The sequence below is a fragment of the Manacus candei genome, unplaced genomic scaffold (genome assembly GCF_025592945.1).
Source record: "Manacus candei isolate 608988 ecotype Guabito, Panama unplaced genomic scaffold, ASM2559294v1 h1tg000103l, whole genome shotgun sequence".
Lineage (NCBI taxonomy): Eukaryota > Metazoa > Chordata > Aves > Passeriformes > Pipridae > Manacus > Manacus candei.
This window is the reverse complement of record NW_026138151.1, coordinates 1,244,120-1,265,074: the sequence shown is the minus strand read 5'-3', so window position 1 is coordinate 1,265,074 and position 20,955 is coordinate 1,244,120. Positions and strand designations below refer to the sequence as shown.

At 46.6% G+C, this 20,955-nt stretch overlaps 1 protein-coding gene across 5 annotated transcripts in view; it reads right to left on the bottom strand.

Annotated features, from left to right (window-relative positions):
* Window positions 1-20,955, bottom strand: part of ULK1 (unc-51 like autophagy activating kinase 1) — a 94,508-nt gene that overhangs the window by 11,821 nt on the left and 61,732 nt on the right. For 3 of the 5 annotated variants that reach the window (XM_051769191.1, XM_051769190.1, XM_051769194.1), the window contains 11 exons: window positions 16,275-16,363; window positions 14,066-14,231; window positions 12,760-12,820; window positions 12,570-12,659; window positions 8,914-9,039; window positions 5,268-5,419; window positions 4,386-4,469; window positions 3,549-3,811; window positions 2,727-2,911; window positions 1,825-1,940; window positions 1,099-1,242 (listed from right to left, as the gene is read on the bottom strand). In XM_051769191.1, coding sequence (XP_051625151.1) covers window positions 1,099-1,242; window positions 1,825-1,940; window positions 2,727-2,911; window positions 3,549-3,811; window positions 4,386-4,469; window positions 5,268-5,419; window positions 8,914-9,039; window positions 12,570-12,659; window positions 12,760-12,820; window positions 14,066-14,231; window positions 16,275-16,363 — 1,476 coding nt within the window. The remainder of the gene's footprint in view (window positions 1-1,098; window positions 1,243-1,824; window positions 1,941-2,726; window positions 2,912-3,548; window positions 3,812-4,385; window positions 4,470-5,267; window positions 5,420-8,913; window positions 9,040-12,569; window positions 12,660-12,759; window positions 12,821-14,065; window positions 14,232-16,274; window positions 16,364-20,955) is intronic. The other 2 variants (XM_051769192.1, XM_051769193.1) reach the window with 2 other exon arrangements.

Genomic DNA, 20,955 nt, shown 5'->3' with positions numbered 1-20,955 from the left:
CTGGGCAGACCTTTAAGCATTCAAGTATCAACCTGCTAAAAACTGGTGCTTGGACCTGCTTCCAGATTGCTTTTATCCCTGCAGAAGTAGTTCGGGAACTCTGAATCCTCTATCCATAACACTGCAGTAGTAGCTGGAGGCTGCAGCCAGGACAGCCATTGTGTTACAGGCCCCTCACATGCTTTTTTAAGTCTCAAAGCTCACCCTCCAAACAGATGAGACAAAGAAAGGATTGTGGTCCCAACTTTCCAGGCAATCAGATGTGAGTGGTTTTAGTTAGGATGCAAGTTATACACAGGAACTGAGCCCACATGTCCCCCTATCCCAGTCAAGCAGCTTATTCATGGTCACATCCAAACCCTCCCTGCAGTAATTGAGAACAACAGAGTCAACTGCATTCAAATGAGGAACAGCCAAGACAAGAACCCAAACAAGCCAAATATGCAAATAAAAGTGTCCAAATATTTTCTTAAACTGAACATAGACTCCAACTCCCAGACACACTATCCCAAAAGGGCCAATTACCACAGCCTCAAATGAGGCTGACGAGACCAGAGTTCTGGCATCTTACAAGAAGTATCTGTCAAGCAGGAGTGCAGTTCCCCATCTCCTACCTAGGCAGCTCAGAGCATAAGTAACACCACTAATAATTTGGCACACAGAGCCATCCTGGCTCTTTTCTAACAGTTCTTGTGCACTGAAATTGGGCACGGATAGTCACACTCATCTTTTATAGCTCATCCAAAAGCCACGGGGAAAACAATCAGAACACACCACAATCTTTACATTTGTTGACCTCACAGCAACAGTGAACAGCTGCAGCATTATTCCTGAAGCAGAGAGCAATAAAGTAAAAGTTTGTCTTTGACAGTACTGGAAAACCACTACCTGGCACTAATGCCAGTGCAAACAATTACCAGCACTAATGGGTTGGCAGGAGCCAGCACAAGAACCTCAAAGGTAGAGACCAGTTGAGCTCTACAGATTGCTCTGAGCAGCCCTCTGCCATCACCAGTGCCCGGCAGCAATGAATTCAACACGTCTCTCTGCCCCCAGGCATTCCCACTGGAACAGGCAGGTAGGTAATCGGCCCTTTACCTGAAAACATCCTGGTCCTCGTGGTCTGTGGGGGGGTTGTTCCACTGGGAGGGGATCCAACAGTAAAAATCACTGGGGATGGGCTGGCAGAGCCCCCAGCCCGGGCACCAGAGTGCAGGGTCCCTCCGTAAGCACCTGAGGGAGCTGGGGAGACAGTTGAAAGGTGCAGACTGGCATTACAGGAAAGTCACTCAGAGCACCGCGTGCCTCGCCCAGCGGTTTGTGTTCCTGCACACTCTTGGAGACAGTGGTCACCAGCACAGGCCAGTGCTCCCCGTGGAGGCACACCCAGGAACAGGGGCCAGGCTGGCACAGACCACAGGACAGGAGCCTGGGCAGTGTCACACACTGCTGCAGCTGCTCTCCCCTCCTCGCTGCCTGACCTGCACGCCCAGGAACACCCACCCTTGCAGAGCCATTCATACTCCAGCTGCCTGGCAGAAAGTCCCCACTTCCACATGTTACCACATTCAGAAAGGGCCAGAAGAGGAAGCCCTGCCTACAAAAATCACACCACTAGCCAGCAATTACACAGCACACACAGCCCACAGACCTCCGAGCGCTCGGCAAAAGAAAGCAAACACCACGGCACTGCTCACGCACGGCACTCGCTGCCCGTGCCAAGGGACACCAGCAAAGCAGCCTCCTGTTTGCAGGAGGTGTGGAGGCAAACTGTTCACCCCAGCCCAGGACACCCTGCCAGATCTGCCTGGCCTCCCCACCTACCTGCAATTTCCATTGGCTTCTCATTGTTCAGGCTGTCGCTGCTGCCAGCTTCCGAGATCTGTGCCCCGAAGGCTGCCTTCAGAAGCAGGTCAGTGAGCCTGCCTGTGCTCAGAGATCTAAAAAGAGGACATACAATAGGATGCAGAGAGTCAACAGGTGCAAGATGTCAGCTAACTTCCACTTCTTTGTGCCATTCCTGGTCCACAGCCACTTAACACTACACAGCAAACAGTCTGGAGCTGAACTAACCACTCTTCCTTTTTCAACAGAGCATCTGAAGCACCTCCTGCTACTTGCAGAAAGCAGACAACTACTGTGACTAACTGCAGTAATGCAAGTCCTCACTACAAATTACTACAACACGATTTGGTTTGGATGTAAGACACACAAATTTGTATCAGAGGACTCCTCCAGATCACTGGAAGAAGCTGCAGTGTGCAGAGGGGCATGTAAGAAAAACTTAACACCAACACCTCAGTGGCTTTGTATCCTGCAGTGCTCCTGACAGGCAGCACATGGCTTTCAAACAGGTCTCTCTCCTGAAGACCTGTGCTCACTGTACAATGGATGAGGAACACCCAGAACAGCCTCTCACTCATGACAGGTCCAGGCTCCACAGAGATCAAAGCAAGCATGTGAATAACTGCAGGGATCTGGTAACAAAATCCTGCAGTCAGTCTTTAACTTTAAAAAACCCAGGCCATGGCCTGCCCCTTTAGAGGAAGACTTTTAAAATCTGCATTGTATCTGCCTGCAATCCAAGGGTGCTAGCAGGTCACTACAGAATATTTACAGATGCTTCATTCCAACTTCAACATTAGCTGGGGTTTGAAATTTGCCCCATCCGTCCTGTATTGGGGAGTGAGGCACCACTGTATGAAGTGAAGCAGATTACAGCTCACCTGCCCTTGATCTCTTCCACAGGCCTCAATCCCAACCCAGTCTGCTGGCAGTGGAAGTGACCCATCTCCTTCAGATCTGGCAAGGTCTTGTTCCGTGTTGGAGTCATCATGACCCCCTGATGGGCCAAGAGGGTGAGGAGATTCTGGGAACTTGGGGTTTTGGGAAACTCAAATGGGGACACAGCCTAAAAAGAACAGAGAAAACAGAGATCTGTCTTTAAAATGAAGGAGGAAGGTTCCCCTTGGCCTCCATTTGTTTATCAAAATCAAATGGAACATTCAACAACATGCCTGAAATAAAGGTAGAAATCCCACTGCATTTATTTGTCCCTAATCCCAGAAAGACTAAAACAAAAGGGCAATGAACTGCTGAAAATTAGTTGCAGCCCAACACAAGCAGAGAAAATGCTGTCAGGGTGCCAGCTTTGTGTGAGGCACAGGGCTGTCACCTGCTCGCCCGTCTGCCGGCTCTGCTGGGGATTCCTGCCGGACACTCGCTGGCGTCAGAGCCGGGTCACGGCGTCCAGAGCGCCCAGACACCACTGGCTCTGATGTGCTCCTGCTAACCAGGGCAGCTCCTTCCCACTGCCTGCCCTAAACCCCAGGCTCTGCTCAGCTGCTGAGCACTGCTGCCAAGTGAGAGCTGTCCACTGAGAACTAGGACACCACCCCATTTCACACAGATCACTAAACAGCCCTCAAAGGATAGAGAACGAGTGGGGATAAATCCAGGTCAGAGTTATCTGATCATGCAGCAGTTCATCCCCAAATAACCCAGAGGATCAAGCTGTGAGAAGCCCAAAAGCAGACTCCTGGGCATACCTTTGTGGGGGAGCCCATTATTGTTGGCAAAGGGCTTCTCTGCATGAACTCGGAGAGCTTCGGTGAGGATCGGAGCTGCCGGCAGTGCTGCAAGCCATGAATCTGCAGAGGCTGGCTGACTGGGGTATGACCAAAGTGAGCAACAAGAGGATCAGAGTGCTGCTTGGTTATCTTCTGCCTGCAGGAATGCAAATCCGACAGGTTGGGAGCACTGTGGAGCCGGGAGCCCATCCCTCGAGGAGATTGTTCAGGCGCCGAGGAACCTGGAGGGCCCAGAGTGACAAAACACATCGGTGTCTGGTTCTAACACACAAAGCCAGCCTGATCCCAGCATCCATGGCTCAGACATCTAGAGATCAAAACCTTCAGTGGATAGCTAAGGATGGCACTGAGCAGTGCCACAGCACTGCCAGGCCTGATAAGGTTTTGAGTGTACAGGATGAGATATGAACATCAGGGAAATAAAAGTGCAGCTTCTTTCCTTCATTGCCACCCTTACAGGGACAGAGACCTGTCAGAGCTCAGCAGCAAGGAAACTACACATCAAGCAGGCCCCTTGGCATTGGGGGTGTTGGGGGTTTTGAGATGCTTTTCCTTCATCCAACCCATTGACTTCCAAGTCCCACGTCTGAGTTTTTGTGACACAGGGTCTGTCAGCATTGGAAGATGCTGGCTGACAGAATGTGAATGGATCAACCCCACCTCCTCCCAGCACATAGAAATCCTGGCTGGCCAAGCATCCAGAGAAGCTGCTGAAGCAAGATACCCAGCCTTGCATGCCCTGAGACTACAGTTCTTATCCACTGGAGTAACAAAGGAAGGTAAGGACCAACATACCAGCAACAGGAATACGGCTTCTCACTTCCGCTCCAAGAGAAGATGGGATAACAGTCTGGCTGGGCTGCTCTGGGATTGTTCCAACTGTGAGTGAACACAATAAAAAAACATTCAATCAGTATTAAGTTTCCATAGGCAAGAACAGCACTATGCACCACCTGTTTAAAGAAAGATGCCAGTTATCTCTTCCATCTTCTCAGCCCTAGCTGTGTAGTGAAAATATCCTCAACTCCAGTAAAAGGAGGAAAAAAACCCTCTGTCTAGTATTAGTTTTGCAGTGATATTAATTCAGAGGAAAAGCATGTGAATATTCTGCATTTCCCCACCAGCAGAGCCTAATAAATACAGGATTGGAGACACTAGGAATATAGAATAGCTTGTTATATCAGTCTGTTCTGTACAAAAACTAGCAAATTGCATCAGTTGCACACTGGGGTTTTTCTTATCCCTTTCTACTTGAATTGCTTGTTAGCATCTGGATCAGGCTACCAGATAGTCAGTCAAAACTTTTCAGCCTGAACAGTGAAGTTCAAGCCCTTCCAGTGCTGGCCAGAATTTTGCTTTGACAATAATTGGCTGAAATTTTATCTCACCCCAACCCGAGCCACTTTGCACTTACAGAAGCCCTCTTCTGAGGGCAGCAAAATGTTTGATGCAGGCACCAAAGCAAAGCTTGCCTCTCCTGGGGCTAACAGGTATTTTTCTTTCCACTTTACTGAGGCCAAGACACTTGCCAAATAATCTGTTGAGAAGAACCACAGGAGAACACACCAATCTGAACCCCCTATTATCTGGCAGCTACATCTGGTTAAAAATCCCCCTCTTTGCAGGAAAGAGGCACGTGATTTTATCAGGACAGCAATGTGCCCATTGACATCTTACCTTGTGGTGATGGCATAAAGGGCTTGGCACCGCCAAAGGAGAGCTTTTTAGAGCTGGGCACTGATCCATGCTCTCCAGGATAAGGAGGGGAAGCACCAGTCTTGGGAAAACCGAGAGGACTCATACTGCTGGACCTCCGGACTGTACCAGACCTTACAGGGAACAAGGGCAGCACACACGTTACTCCAGATGCCAGTACAGCAGGGAAAGGAGAACAGCATCACCAAACACACACAGCTACTTCCACAAAAGCAGAGCTACATCACTGTTTACCCTGGATCAAAATCCCACTCTTCCAGGACTGCAGCAATACAGATTAAGCTGCTAATCTTTGCTCTCGAGAATTTCAATCCAAATAAATGAAGAGGAAGAACGAGGTTAGCTTAGCTGTAAGCAGGAGAGGAGTCATTTTTCCAAGTCACTTTTAGATGCTTTCAGGTATTTACAATGATCCTGAACATGACAGTTTCCTATCTTGCCATGTCCAAGACATTAATTTTAGGCAGTGGCTTCAGAACACTGTGAGAAGGCTTTATTTAAGTGCCCCTCCTGTGCTGAGCCACTCACCCTTCAGTCAGAGCAGCCTTCAGGCAGGAAGCTCTGTGAGCAGTGGCTGCACGATGCCAAGGTAAGCTGTGCCAAGGCCCTGCTCTGCAACAGAGCTTGGACTCAAACCAGAAGCTACAGAGCAAAACAGAGCAGTGTGTGGCTGTCAGATCTGAACCACTTCAGAACCACCCAGAGGAATTAGTTTTTTTGGGCTGGACAGTCAGAATTGCCTGGACTCCAAATGCCTTCAACTCCTAGTGAAGCTTCACCTTAGGGAGTTAAAATTAATTTGTACAGCCCACACATGCAGGATCCTTGAGTATTACTCAGTTGCTAAAATGAAAGAGAAGAGGAAACTAGTGGGAAAGTGAGTACAGCCACACCATCAGTCTGGAGAGACATGGGATTATTGCATATTAATTCATTATTTCTCAATATGTTAATGTTTGCACGATCACTAGAACACACAACCTAAACTGAAATGCCATTCTGCCTCTGCAGGCTCCCTCACCAAGATTCCCATTACACTCCTCTATATGAGAACAGTCTTTTCATCAAATCCTTCATCCTAGTCTCAGTTTGGAAACATTTTTTCCTCTTGTTAAAAGAACATTAGTCTCAGCCAGTAGGTGGTTTTCTGGCCAGGAATCAATGAATATGCTGAAAAAAATCTCTCTGTGCTCGAGCCACTGCAAGATGCTATCACCAAAGTATCCTGCCTCCTCTCCCAGGGATGCTGCATTTAGCTGTCCATAGGTACCTGAGCAGAGGAACAAAGGCATATGGGTTTCAGCAGTGCCAGGAGGGCTACACTACCCAGGAATGGCAGAGTCATCCAGATGAGCTGTCAGTACAACTACTCAACAACACTCTTAGATGTATATTTCACTTTATGCCACATTTCAGAAAATAAATAAATCATATATTCAAAAAAAATCTATTTCAGTAGTTGATATATAAGAATTTGATCTGCCAACCCCCCTGCCTCTATTCAGTGTGTTACCACATTTTGCAGCCAGGTGAATCCATGCTATAGTCACATGCTTGGAAAAAAGGAAATACTTTAAAATTTTAACCTAAAAATCACTCCTCTTCAGGTTGCTCCAGATTCAGAGGCCTAATGCTCATCAAGTGCCTGGCCCTGAAGCAAAATGAATACACAAAAAAGAAAGGCGAGAAGATACCGAGATATTCAGTGGCAGAAAGTATTGCCCTCCCATGTTTTTAACTCTCCAGAACATGAGCCATGCAGAAACCTCAATATTACCTATCAGGAACTTGCAGAAAAAACCACCAGCTGACTGCTGCTGCTGAAAGATGTGGAATGTCAAATGCCACCCTAGGAGACACAGGATAAGCAAGCAAGTAGACAAGCAGGACAGGTGATGTGGCCAGAAGTAGGTATACATAATTAGCACCTCAACAAGCCACATATCTGTCCACAAACATGCCACCTTACACAGGCACACTCCAGCCAGTCAGGTGACAGTGGGACAGGGGAGCAGCACGTCAAGGTTTGCTTTGCAATCAAATGACTTGGCAAACATGACGAGGCACTTGGTGGTAATGGCCTGTTTGATACCCCGGTGGAAAAGTGGAATCACATACTAGATGCCTGATGAAGTTTTCTCCTGCCATTCCTGAAGGGTGTCTACTCAATCTGTTGATTAGAGGAAGTGATGGAGAGAGATAACTATGGCATCCTGGGGCAGAAAAGACATGACGCCAGAGATTTTGAGAAGATGCTAAAAGCAGATTGTGAATCACCCTGATTGGGTCCATTCCTCGAGTTCCTCTGCAGGGATGATGCTAATCTCAACATTACACAGTGGTGACTAAAAGGAGCAAAACATGGCAGTTTGATCCCTGACTGTGGCTGCAGGCAGTGAACCTGAGCTCAGCAGCCTGTCACCAGGTCTGGGGTCGACATGGCACCTTCTCCAGAGCTCTCACTTTATACCTCACAGGGATTAAGAGGACTCTTGTGAGTTCCAACACCAACAGAGTCCACAAGTTCTGCTGTAAAAAACACGAGGCACTAAGGAAACAGGAAGGAGTTTACCACAAAACCTGCCACACTCAAAGAAGTGAATATAAAATAGAATTAAAGTAACACTGGCACAAACCAATCCCTCTGCTGATCCCCGATTAATATCAGCATATTGTGTCTCTACTTCTGGGTCCACTTTGAATAAGCCTTATCCTGAATTAGGCTGGCTGAAGACCAAACTTAGGCTGATACAGGTATTACCCTACTTCTGAAATCTAAACTTTAACTAATCCAGATACCAACGCAGCTCATCCCAGAAAAGACATGACACCTCCTAGACACTTCTTTTTGAATGCCCCCGCTGTACAAGCTCCTTAAGATCCTCTATGGGTCTCCTTCCAACCAGCCTACAACCTGGGCTGCTGCTGCCAGCCCAGATTTCAAACCTATAAGAACCAGAAATCATGTGTGAGAAGAGATAGAAGACCTACATGTCATTAGCACTGAACTCAGAAGGTCAGCTGTGTGCTGAAGGCTGGCATCTGGGTCCTCCTGACGGCCTTCAGAAAACATGCTCTGCCTCACGGGCACAAATTGCTCATGGCTTAGTCAGTCCTGGCTGCACAACCACGTTAATATGCAACACATCACCTATGGCATGACTGGCTACAGGAACCAATTAAGGTACAGTCAGGTAGGTTTTGAAGTCCCATCCATTTTAGTTGTTTATCTCAAATTTTCCTTTTATAAAGGAACCTGCCAGATGGATGGTTCTCTCTGCTTGGACACCCAATCCATGGGTGGCATGGGAAAAGCTGTCAGGCTCAAAGGGGCTCAGCCTTCACTCAAAGTTGACAGGAGCTTTCTCACATATAAGCACACAGACAAAATCTACAGTACATGGTAAGAAATAAATCCCAACACTGCTACAAAAATACCCCAGAACACATCACACTGGCTCCTGACAGCAATGGGGAGAGCCCACCACGGAGAGAAATCCATAGAGGTACAGAGAGCAGACTGTAGAGCAGTTTGTTTACAGACCCCAAGCTGTAATGCAAGAGCCCCTGCACTGGTGCCACCCCTCCTGGCAGCCCCAGCACTTACCGGGGAGAGCTGTATGGGTTGGGAGACTGCAGGTTCTGCTCGATCCGACGGTAGTTGTGGATTTGTGTTGGGACCGGAATGGGCACCGAGTGTCCGTACTTGCTGCTGGAAAACTGACCTGGCCGGCTGGTGGAAGGAGACACACAAAGAAAAACTTCTGTGAGGGCTGGGCCTCCCACCAGGTAATTGGAGATTTTATCTTCATACAGCAACTGTAAAAAGGAGGCGTCCCCTGGGCTGCGCTCGGGCTGTGGGTTTGTGCTGGGAGGTGATTCAAAGTCCTATCAAAGGGAAGTGGCACCACACACCTCCTAAAAACAGGCACCTCTCTTCCAGCACGATTCCCACCCACAGACTGGGTTAAAACATACACCCAGGCACACCACTCCCTCCAGGAAAACCAGAGCCCTGCTATTTCAGGCCGTGACTGGCCTAGTTTCCAACAGCTCAGATCCGGAGCCGAGGAGCACAGCACTGAGCAGGGGCTGAACATCCGTGGCTCACCAGGACACCAGCACAGACACTGCTGACAGGAGCTACTTGTGATTGATTCGTGCAGAGGCACCACTGCAGCCACTGCAGACTCTGGGGAAGTCTCACAGCACGAAGAGAATGCAGTGGTGCAAATCAGAGTATTTGCAAGGAGAAGGCAACTCAAGAGAAAATAAATTTCAGGGACAGGATATCTGTGTACCCATCACAGTCAGACAGAATATCATACAAAAAAATGGGACAGGCCCATTCTGCAAACTTCAGGCTTCTTCCCAGGTCCATCCAAGCAGGTGAATCAGCTCCCATCTGACATCTGTTCCCCCAGGTGATGGTTTCCCCTGTCACTCTTTGCCTGTACACCAGGCTACACACGGACCCTGCTGTACAAAACTCATGCAAACACCACATTTAACTAAGCAGCTGCCTAAAGTCTTCTTCCAAAGGCCGCAGAATTCTAGGATTAATTGCCATGGCAATGCTATTTACAACTGCCAACACCAATTGGGGGGATGTTGAACAATTAGAGAAAGATCTTATTGGTAGTGAAGGCTTCTGCAGTCTCCCTTGCTGTCAGTCGAGGACACACGCCTGGGTCTGCCCCTGAGAAGCTGGAAGCATGGCTCCTTTGGGCCCAATAAATAGCCTTGATTCTTCATTGACACACAATAAAACAAAGGCATTCCAGGTTTCCAATTGCTCAGCAGAAAGGTGAGGCTCTGGTGTCTCTGTCTTCCATCAGTGTGAGACATGGTGTCACGGCAGACAAAAAGCAAACAGAGCTTTCACCGAGAAATCTGAGGGTTCGTGTCAAACCTCGTACATCCCCTGACTTTTAACATACATTTCAAACACTGTCTTTTCCATCTGGTCAAAATCCTTTAGAGGAAAACAAGCTCTTGGGTGAAAGGATCCTTTCCCCAAGAGTTATATCAAGCCCTCATTTTCTTCACAAGGTGCAAGTTGCAAAAGGAAATGACCCAAATGAGGTGACATACACTAAACCTATCAACTGGCCTCCAGCCTTAGAGAATACAACTGACCATAAACTTGCAAAGTCCAAGAGATAAAGCCGGGACAAGGAGTTCAATTACTTGGCAGTAATTAAAAGCTCTTTCAAAACAGTATTAAATCCATTGCTGTGGGGTACATCCAAGGAATTACCTTTCATTAGACTTAATAATTATCTTCAAGGAAGCGTTTAAAAAAAGAATTAAAAAAAAATCAACTATCAGCATATTTTAATTCTGCCTAGTCCTTAATCTCTTAGGTAAGAGCAAGGAGAGTTGTCCTAGAGTGTACCATGACATCCTGAGGAAAACCTGGCCACTCTGAAACAGCCTTTGCTTTCTGTCCCACTTGGACTGCAGCCAGCATTGCTTGCTAGCCTGGAGCCACACACAAGGGAGAACTGCTGCTTCTGAGTGAGCAAAGAGAGAGGGAAAACCAGGAATCCTCTGTGCCAGTGGAGCCAAGTGCTGAACCAAGAGGTCTTATGGCATCTATACAAGGAAGAGCACTAAAATCCAGGGAGGGCACACCTGGGTGGCACCAGTTCCAAGAACTTTCAGGGGACAGGTCAAAGGCCATGGTTTATCCTCTGGATTCGGAGTGACTGCTCCAATGTCTCATTACTGATATCTTATTCCCCATCCTGGACGGAGTGGGAAGGAACTTTGCAGTGTTTCTTCAAAGCAGATAGAAAAGTGGGAAGTAGCATTAGAGGGTCTGGCATCTGCTCCACAGAAGCTGTTGGGAATGAGTAGGAAAGACAGTGAGAGCAGCAACGTGTTTAGATCAAAGCCACTGGCATTGACTTGCCACCTTGTGATCCAGTGGAGGACGATGGGGCCACTCTGGTGACCAGTGAGAAGTAGGCAGCATTTGTAGTCAACTTCCATGAATTTCCACTCACTGCTGTCCAGAAGCAAGACCAAATCCTTTAATAAAGACTGATCTCCAGAATGCAAAGGAATCAGTTAAGGAATAAGCTGTTAAAAAGCTTAGCAGGTGATGGCATAAGAAGCCTCATGCAATTAAACTCCACACTGTGGTACGCGCTTGGCAATTAATCTGATCACGTCAGCGAGCCTCTGAGCTATATTATTCTCTGTTAAATTTGTATGCTTTGAGGCTATGTTTTGTCATTTTCTGGGCTCGGTTAATGTGACAAATGTGTTCAACACACAGCCTGGGACTGTATTTTCTTCTTTAAAAAGACTTTAGGGTCATCCATCTCCCAGTGTGAAAATCCCCTTCAACCATCCTCCCCTGACAGGTGCCATATTGACAGAACAGAAGATGAAAGCTGTCCCGCTTCCCTGGCAGGCAAGAACAAGATGGGAAGCAGCACCACCAGTTCCCTGCAAGCTAAGCACATACCCTAAGGCTTCCAGGCCTAGAGTCAATGGGATCACCTTCCACAGACCGTTAACACCTCTGGAACACAAAAGAGTTTCTGGCCTCCTGTTGTGTGTGGGCAGCTGTCACCAAGACATTTCTGAAGGCCAAAACTGAGTTTAGAGCAACTGGTTTAGTTGGAACTAAACCCATGACCACGCCTGTTTGCACTCATTCCTCCTACTCCTGCATCCTCCGTTAGTAAACAAGGCCCACGTAGCACTACTTTATAGAGAGACAGTGCAAGGAGCTTTTCAAACAAACCACAAACAACTAAGCAGGCCCACATCTGTCCTTCAACAGCAAGGGGAGATGAGCAACACTCCTCCACACTTGCCCAAGTCAAGTCCATTGTGCTTTCAGGCTTGGATGAAGTGCTGTGCTCCAATTCACTCACGAATTCAGAAACAAGGGTCCTCAGCTGCAATACTCCACTGGGGGGATGAGTAGCTCATACATGCTGGTGGAGTGCATTTACTTTCTGCTTGAGAATAATCCCTGCCCCTTCAGGGAACAGTTAATTCCAGCTCTCCTGCATTCTCTCCTAGCCCCTGCTGAGGGCCACAAGAGGGAGAGACAGGCTCTGTAGTTGGGACTATCAGTGCCCAAGGCTGGGGAGTTTCTCCTGGGTGTTCCTTGTTAACCTTTAATTAAAAGGAGTGATGTGGATCTTTCCCAGCACACCAACAGCTGTAAGATCCCCTCCTGGAAGTCAATGGGTGTTCAATTATTCAATGCTGCAGTCACCACTGAACAGTTTTTCCTACCTGGACGGGCTCGGAGAACTGCTGTACGGGGGTGACGGAGATGGTGTCCTTCCCTGGCTTTCCAAGCCTGCTGAAGTCACCAAAGAACTCCTGAGGAAGACAGAAAGAACCCAGCTATTAGGTCCTGGGAACCAGAACCTTGAAGCCCCAGACACCCCATGGACAATTTCAGTTGCCTTGGTGGCCTTACCCGCTGTACATCAGACTGTCCTGGATTGGTTTCCCTCCTGCAGCCTCAGCAGTTAAATCACCTGAGGAACAAGGAAGTGCAGAAACAGATTAATTCCAGATAATTTTCTTAAAAATCTTTATACATTCAGAACAACTGAGATTTTGTGTAGAATTTCCTGCCCCTCCAATCCCTGCTGAGTTGTTTCTGAAGTCAGTGTTTTGCAAAATACACGTGGGCTGAAGCTGATGTCGATGCTGCTGATCCTTATACCATGAATTTGGGAAAATTCAGGCTGAAAGCAAGCCCTTTTGGAAGGGGGCCAAGACCTGACAGAATCATTTGGGGCACTAGGTACATGCCCACTTGGTGCCAGCCACTAGGTGCTGTGCAAAAGGATAGTGGTACATGCTGCATGTAGGGCTCTGAAACATCCCTGTCCTTCGTGGCAAAAATCCAGGGCAGTCAAATGAGCTGGCAGCTGGATACACAACACAGGGAAGCTCATGCCTGTGCCAAAACATCGAACAGTGGGAACATGACTAGCACAAGGCAAGTGTATACTGGTCCCACCACTGATCCCAGGGAAAACACAAGCAACACTGAGCTTTTCCTTATCATAAAGACTGCACAGCAGAGATCTTTCAGAGATTCCAGTTCTACCCCTCCAAATTCCTGTTTTATAACAAGTGGTGCAACTGTGAAAGGAGGAATCACAGCATTTATCACCACGTTCCAACTCAGCAAAGCATCATGCACATGGTCAAGGTTGAACAATGTCCTTCTGGCTTGTTAAGTAAGGACTCATGCATGGACATATTTAGGCATGTAGCTGAACTGAGGCCCTGGCTTATATGTACATATATATTTTCAAGGAATTCCTATCCAAGTATAAACACAGGTGCTCAAATGAAAATCAGAGTGTTTGAAGGAAAAAACAACATATTTTAGTCTTTTCAGGGATTTTCTCAAGTGTGAAATCCAGCCTGTTGGCTGGAATCCTGCCTTGGACTGTGATGCTGAGTGAGACTGAAGAGAGGGTGACATGTGAAAGGTTTCTGTGAAAGACATTTCCCTGTGAGCCTACTTATCTTCTTTTCCAGTTGGATTTCCAGGTTCAATCTCTTACTGAGGCCCCCAAGTAATCTTTACTCTCAAATCCTGTGTTTAAAGGTAATTACAAAATATCCTATGAAACTAGCCAGGGAGCCAGATGTCTCTTCCAGCTCGAGGACAAAACCATTCCTGCTATTCAGTCAAAACAGAGAGGTTTAATTGCTCTTTCAAACTCTGCTCAGAACACCTGCATTTCCAGAAACCACCTTACTTGAGAACTGTGCTGGGACCATGACAAAGTCATCTGTGTCACAGGAGGAATTCTTGCTGCTGCTCCCAGCAGAGTCCTTAGATCCATGCAGAAAGCCAGGAGAATCCTGGGTAGGAGACGCCAGCGCCTTCTCCTGCAGCTGCTGCTGCATCTCTCCAAGGGACTGCTAATTCAAGGAGAAAACAAACACTGGCTTCAGCACAGCTACTTCATCATTCTGCTCCATCCTTTAAACTGAGCTGTACAAGGCTACAAACAACATTTTGCTGATACACCAGGGCTGATAGCTTGCCAGAAGCAGCTGTTTAATTTACTGAAAAGGAACAGCCTTTTATGTCCCTGTCAGAACAGCGCATCTTTTGTTACACAAAACGTACTTCCAGCGTGCCTGATGCTCCACAGATAAGAAAAATACACTTGAGGTATTGCATCCCTTTCTGCATCAACCACGCATTTTCCACCAACTCACTCCAGTATGGCTGGGAAACTGAGAGGAGCTCTCAGAGACACTCTGGGTTGTTATTTTGAGTTACGTTTTCTGGTTTGTTCTTAAACATTAACCATCTGGTCTGTACTCATGCTTTTGCAGGAAGCCCTTGGTAACATGCAGATAAGTGTTCCTGCACTTTCAAGACCATCTTGTTTCACTGTGGTGCTGATAAAGAGTTAAAGAAAGGCCTGAAGGAGACTAAGCTTTCAGTAGACGAACAGCTCACAGCTGTCAGAGGCAAGAGGGTCCCTAAAAAGTCCCATTTTCCTGCTTCCTTCAGCCTAATGATGAATAGCCCCCACAATCCTCTCGTTCTGCAGACAGATGGAGAAAGCTGGATGGTTTAAGAAAGCTTTAAGGCAGCTGAACTGCCCACGGAGCAGATCACAATCTTTATCCTCATGCATTTCCGGGCTGAGAAAAACTTGAATCAGCTTTCACTTTGTGAATAACTTGGACCCCACTGAGACCTTGGCTCACCCTCCAAAGACTCTCCTGCTGTACCAGAGTCTGCACCAGACTCTCCTCTCACTGTACATGCAGTACACACAGGCAGAAGGAATTTTCCAGCTGTCAGAGTTGTCTCTTTTCCACCCAGTCTGTGAGCTCTGCCCTGGAGACACAGCGTTTTTCCCAGGCTGAGCCAGGACACCTCCATCAGCAGAAGGCAGAGCAGGAAAGGTGCAGTGCACCTCTAATGTGGGACCTCCTCCCAGTCTGGCAGTGACTTTGTACTCACAGACCAGGAAAGCTCAGGAGAGTCAGTCTGCTTTTCACACCATCTGCTCATTTCTGGAGTCTTATGGTCAGGAGGGCTCAGCCCTCCTTTACCCCGGGCTGCTGCAGGGAGGAAGAACCTCCTGGGGACACAGTTATGCAACATTCAGAGGAGAGCAGAACTGTCCTCTCTGTCCAGCCCACACTGTGAGCACCTACAACACCTTCTGCTAGTGCCTCTCAGCATTTCCCACACCAGGGAAACTCAGAGAACAAACTAAAAGAGTTGTCATGCCAAGGAGGAAAAAATTCCATCCTTCTCCCTTCCCTTACCCATCACACCACCAGCATTCCTGAGTTCAAAGTCAAAGGCAGCTTTCACCAAGAGCCTCCCAAAACAAGCTTTCAGTTCAACAAGCTGGAGGAATGTCATTTCAATGGTCAGCTAACATTCTGCCCTCCAGAAAAGTTTTCACCGTTTCATGTAACCAGAGAGAAAAACCATCAGTTCAGATCATGTCTCACAAGACCACTGGACTGTGGCAGGTCTGGTCTGAGCAAACAGCTTTGCTGAATGTCTCTCTGTGGTGCCTGGGAATGCTGGTTAGAAGGGAGGGTCACTTTGCAAAGAAGGTGGATGTGCTGTCAGGCTGCAGAGACTTTGCTTGAAAACAGAGAACCTGCAGCCAAGAAATCAGTGCAATACCCTGAATTAGCAACTGGTTTCAGTTCCAAAGAGCCTTCCATCTCTGCCAAGACAAGCTCGTGTCACTCATACCAATTTCTTTCATAAAGGTGTTTCATGTAATAGGCAATGGCACATTGAAATATGTCTTGTGGAGAGACAGCCAACCTCCACAATCCAAACTCTAAACTAAGCCCAGGCAGAACTGAAGTATTCGGTGACTTGTAGCAGAAGAGAGCAAAAGCAGAGACCTCATTTCAAAAATACAAGCAGGGAGACCATTAACACAAGCAGTGCATGCTCTGAGCTGTACTTACAGGAGGTGATGCCAGGTGAGAAGTGGAAGAGCTGCTGGAGGAACTACCGGAGCCTGAACTGGGATAAGAAGGCATTGGCACGGAAGCAGCTAAAACCAGCAAAAGACAAAACCAAAAGAAGTTGTCAAACTAAGATCAATCAATAATAAAAGGTCTTTTTCATCTTTTCCCATCAGGTTTATCTCATGTACCATCATGTATCAGATGTGGTCAACTGAAGGAGAACAAAATAGAATTAGTCTTCTGTTCAGTTATGTGATTCACATCCCTCCACTCCCTCTGTGCACCATCCCACAGGTCTCAGGACACCTGACCAAGGTGCTACCCAGGTAGTTTCTGCCATAAACATCCTCCAAAGCGTCTTTGCAAATGAAGGGAAAGATAAAACAGCAAAGCAGACTGAGTTACTCATGTCAGGGGCAGAAGTCAAGGAAACAGAGCATTGTTTCCTACAGCTCAGCATGTTCTCCCTTGGTCACTTCTTCAAGTTAAAGATGTTTTGGTTATTTATCTCTTTGTACAGAAATTGTTCCACAGCACAGGCCATTCCTGCATCCCTTCCTCTTATGGTTTTTTGTTCAATATCAGAACTGCCCATTTTATTCCCTTCATTGTCAAACTGGCTTTTGTAACTCTCACAGAGGCCTAAAGCTCACTCTGAAAGGCCTAGTTAGCATTGACCTTCAGGCAGAAAATATGATTAAGGCATCACAGGAGAAAAGAACATTTATTTAACTCCAATGACTTATGTAAGTGAGGTTCAGTAAATAACCTAGAAGAGCCAAGGAGAGAGACAGTCAAAGGTAACACTGGCTCTTCAAAGGACTTTGAAGTAGTTAGTGGTTCAAATTCTCCAGTCCACACACACAAGACTGAACAACACAGAAGATCCCAAAATCCCCACTTCAAGGCAGCCTGAAGTCAGATTTTACACTGGAACCATTTTGGTATTTGAATGACTTAAGATAGAGATCAGAGGCAATGCTGAAGTGAGGAGAGGAACACTCTGCTGCTCTTCCATTATGCTTGCAGAGAATTAGCACCTTGTCTCAAATTTCTACCTTTACAGGACCTGTGCTAATGACTCCATACTTATTATAAGGAAGATTAATAACACCTGGAAGAAGAATGCTTCTGTTTGAAGTAAAACTACCTCTGTCATTAATCCCATTAGATACTACAAAGTACTTACTCTATTCAACATGCTAGAAAAATAAAAGTCTATCTCTCTGCAATTAACTGTTGAAACAGTGTTCTAAAGATAAAAGAATGGGTAAATATGCCTTTTAATAAAAGGCTTTAGGCAGTCTTTCCATGCAGCCTATCAAAGAAGGTTAAAGGATGACTGGACCAGAGTCACTCAGCACAAAGAGAGCAATCACTGAGACACTGAATTCCTCAGTCTGAGAGAGATGTGACAAGATCCAACAACAAAAAAACAAAGCCAAAGCAGCACAGACTTAAAATATATATTTTAACATAAGTAATTGACCACTGTAAGGGTTTAACCAGGGTCACTGTGATCTCCAGCCTTTGCACACATTAACAAAACCTGAATATTTTTCAAAAGAGGTTGCTACAGTGCCAATAGAGACCGATGCAGCAGAGTGCTGGGGCTGTGCAGTGGGAATCCCCAGTGGGATGGCTGGGACAGGCTGGTGTGCAGGGCACACCCTCCTGTGATGGGCCACACTGGCACTGCTCACTCTGCCACCAGTTTGAGGGGTAGATCTGTAAGGAAATAAATCTTCCCAAAGCTTTGTGAGAGGCTACATTTTAACTTCTGTATCCAATCTAGACTAGATTTTGTGCACTTGATGATCTGTGCTGTTGTAACACGCTGCCCTGGCTCTGCTAAGGGAGCAGGGACTGGTGCCCTGATGATGGGTGTTCTGGGAGGTCAGTCAGGGGCTCTGTGGGCAGCCACTCTGCCCACAGCCAGCACAGCTGCTTCCCACTGCCTGCACTCAGGGAACACACACAGAGGTCTGACAACCTGCCTGTAAAATGGAGAGCTCTGTCCTGCCTAAATCACACTGCTTTTGATCTCCACAATCCTCCTACAGAGCCTGCAGAGCAATCCCTAGAACCTTCCCTATGTACTTAATACCAGAAATCTGACGGGGGGAAAAAATCCTCCCCTTTTAATCCTGCCAGCTATTACAGAACAATTCACCCATGTACAGACAGACTCTCCTCTTATGGAAAGGTGCTTTTAAAAAAAGATAAGCAAATTCTGAACTGTATCCACATGTGCTGGCTGCAAGACTTGAATCACCATTCGTCTTTCCTGGAATGAGTAGTTTTGTTAAGAGTCATTTCAGTTCTTTCACAAGGTCCCCTCCAGACTATTTTGGTCCTGTGATTATTGATTTAAACCTGGCTGGAATTGAGACTTTTCTATTTTTGTCTATTTGCTTCAGACAGCTTTTCATTAATCAGGAGGGAAGACACGAAGGCAGACTTTGCCACTACCATCTGAAAACTCAAAACTCAGCTGCATGAAGCACTCCTTGAGATACAGCCTCTGGTAATCACTGTTCTTACTTAAATCCCTTTGAACTCCCCAAATTCACACTGTAATGCTGTGAGCTCCAACTCTGAAGGCCCTGACACTCCACGTGGACTTTGATGCATGTAGAACCATGAGGTTTGGCTCTGGCAAACCCTCTCTGACCTCCACAGCCCTGCTGGGGCATTTTTTTCAGTGTCAGCCATGTAGGACAGCTTGAAAGCAAGAGGCCAGCTTCCATCCCCTCCACACACCCAGACACTCCCAGTTTAAAATTAAAAAGGGTGCAAACACTTGGCTCATCATGTTTTCAGTTGAGTCTGAATGCAGGGAATGTTAACATGAATTGTAGGCCCCCACCCAAATCCAGAAATTGCTGGATTGTAATTGTAATGTAAATAAGTCTGTTTTCATAATTGTCCTCTCCAACTCGTTCCAGCAACAAAACAGTCATCCTGCACGTTGTGTAACCAGTGCCAACTGGTTTCCAAATGGGAGAGCTGGGAGCCATAAAGGCAAGCCTGTGCTCCAGCTGTGTAGATCTCGATATTGGATCCTATGCTTGCAAAAATCACTTCTGACACATCATCCTACCAGAGGCTCCATTATCCTAAAAATATCTGACCCTCAAGCTTTATAGAAAAGCTTTATTTGGAATCTGAGTTCTACACGCACTGGAAAGATGCACTTTTCTGATTAACTGGATTCAATTAAAACCAGTCACCAAGAAGTTCTTTAATTGCAAGCTCTGACAAGGCAATAACTTGAGTGCAAACTCTGAAAGGACTTGGCAAATAAGTTGCTTGTCAGAGTTTAAAAATCTGCACCATTAAAACCTTCTATGTGCAGAAGTCACAGTGATTTTTTGCTAGTTATCACCTGTTTTGTGTACAACAAGATTACAAAGATGGTAAAAGTCAAGTTAAGCCAGACAGGTATTTCAGACACTGAACCACCTGTGCACTTCTGAACCAGAGCAGCTCACCTTTCATGCTCTCTTAACTCAGTGTAAAGGAGGCAGCAGCTCACCATTCATTAAAGGCAGGAGCAGAAAAACCTCCAAAATATTCTGCACGGGTACCAATTACAATGTGTTTACTGAGAGAAGACTTGCACAAGCGTCTAATTAAGCCTTCTCAAGCATTATTACTGTAACACACGGCCCCAATACCATATGCTGATCAGGCCTGGCTACAGACAGACGACATTCTGACTAGACACTGTATTTTAAAGACTTTATTAATAAATTTTTGCACATCTAAAGTACATGCTTAGTCACAGGTACAAACCCCACAATACAAAATTAATTATAAATAAATAAACAAAAAATAAAGTATACATCTTAACAAAGCCCAAGGCCCTGAATCCACTCTCCAGGCTAAAGCCTGTTGTGAGCAGAGCTCTGAGGTACACCCAGGGTGGCAGCAGACTTAAGTCCTTGCTCCACTAGAGGAGGGAGATGAGAGGAGGGACATAAGAACAACAGTCCCTTGAAACAGCAGTGAAGAGGGTGTGCTTGTCAGAAATGTATTGAAAGATTTTTGAAAGAAATGCTGATTTTGCTGGAGTGTCTTGCAAAATACACAAATGTATTTCAAGGAGGGGGATCCCCCTGTCTGAGCGACTTCAAAATTATCCACTTGGAGAATGACCCATATTTGAGGATTCCCCAATTTTCCAGAATTGTGTTATATTAAAAAAACTCTACATGTGTACTAACAGAGATCCACATAGAATGAACAGCCTGTGGCTCTCACTTCATTTTTGATCACTGTGTTGCTGGTGGCACCTCTCCTGTTCTGTCCTTGTCACCTGAGGGCAGACGTGTCTGTAAACCTACAGAGACCAGCATGCTCTGCTCATCCTGCAAAATGTTCTCATTTGGACAGGAGGTGCCACACCTGAAAACTGGTTTGGGACCTGGATGGACACATGGTTCCCTGCATGTGCAGTGCAGGCACCTCTGAACTGCAAGGGCAAAGGCTGCACTTTGGGTCCCTGAGCTCAGCTGAGGCCTCAGTGTGTCCATCACAGAGTGGTCACTACTCCTGGTACAGATCATCCAACAAACACTCCTAAGAGACCCTTGCACACTTGGATGTGAGTTAGTCCTGCTTCCACTGCAGTCACTGGTGGCCAGTTGTGATCTCCCAAGGAGAACAAAAAGAT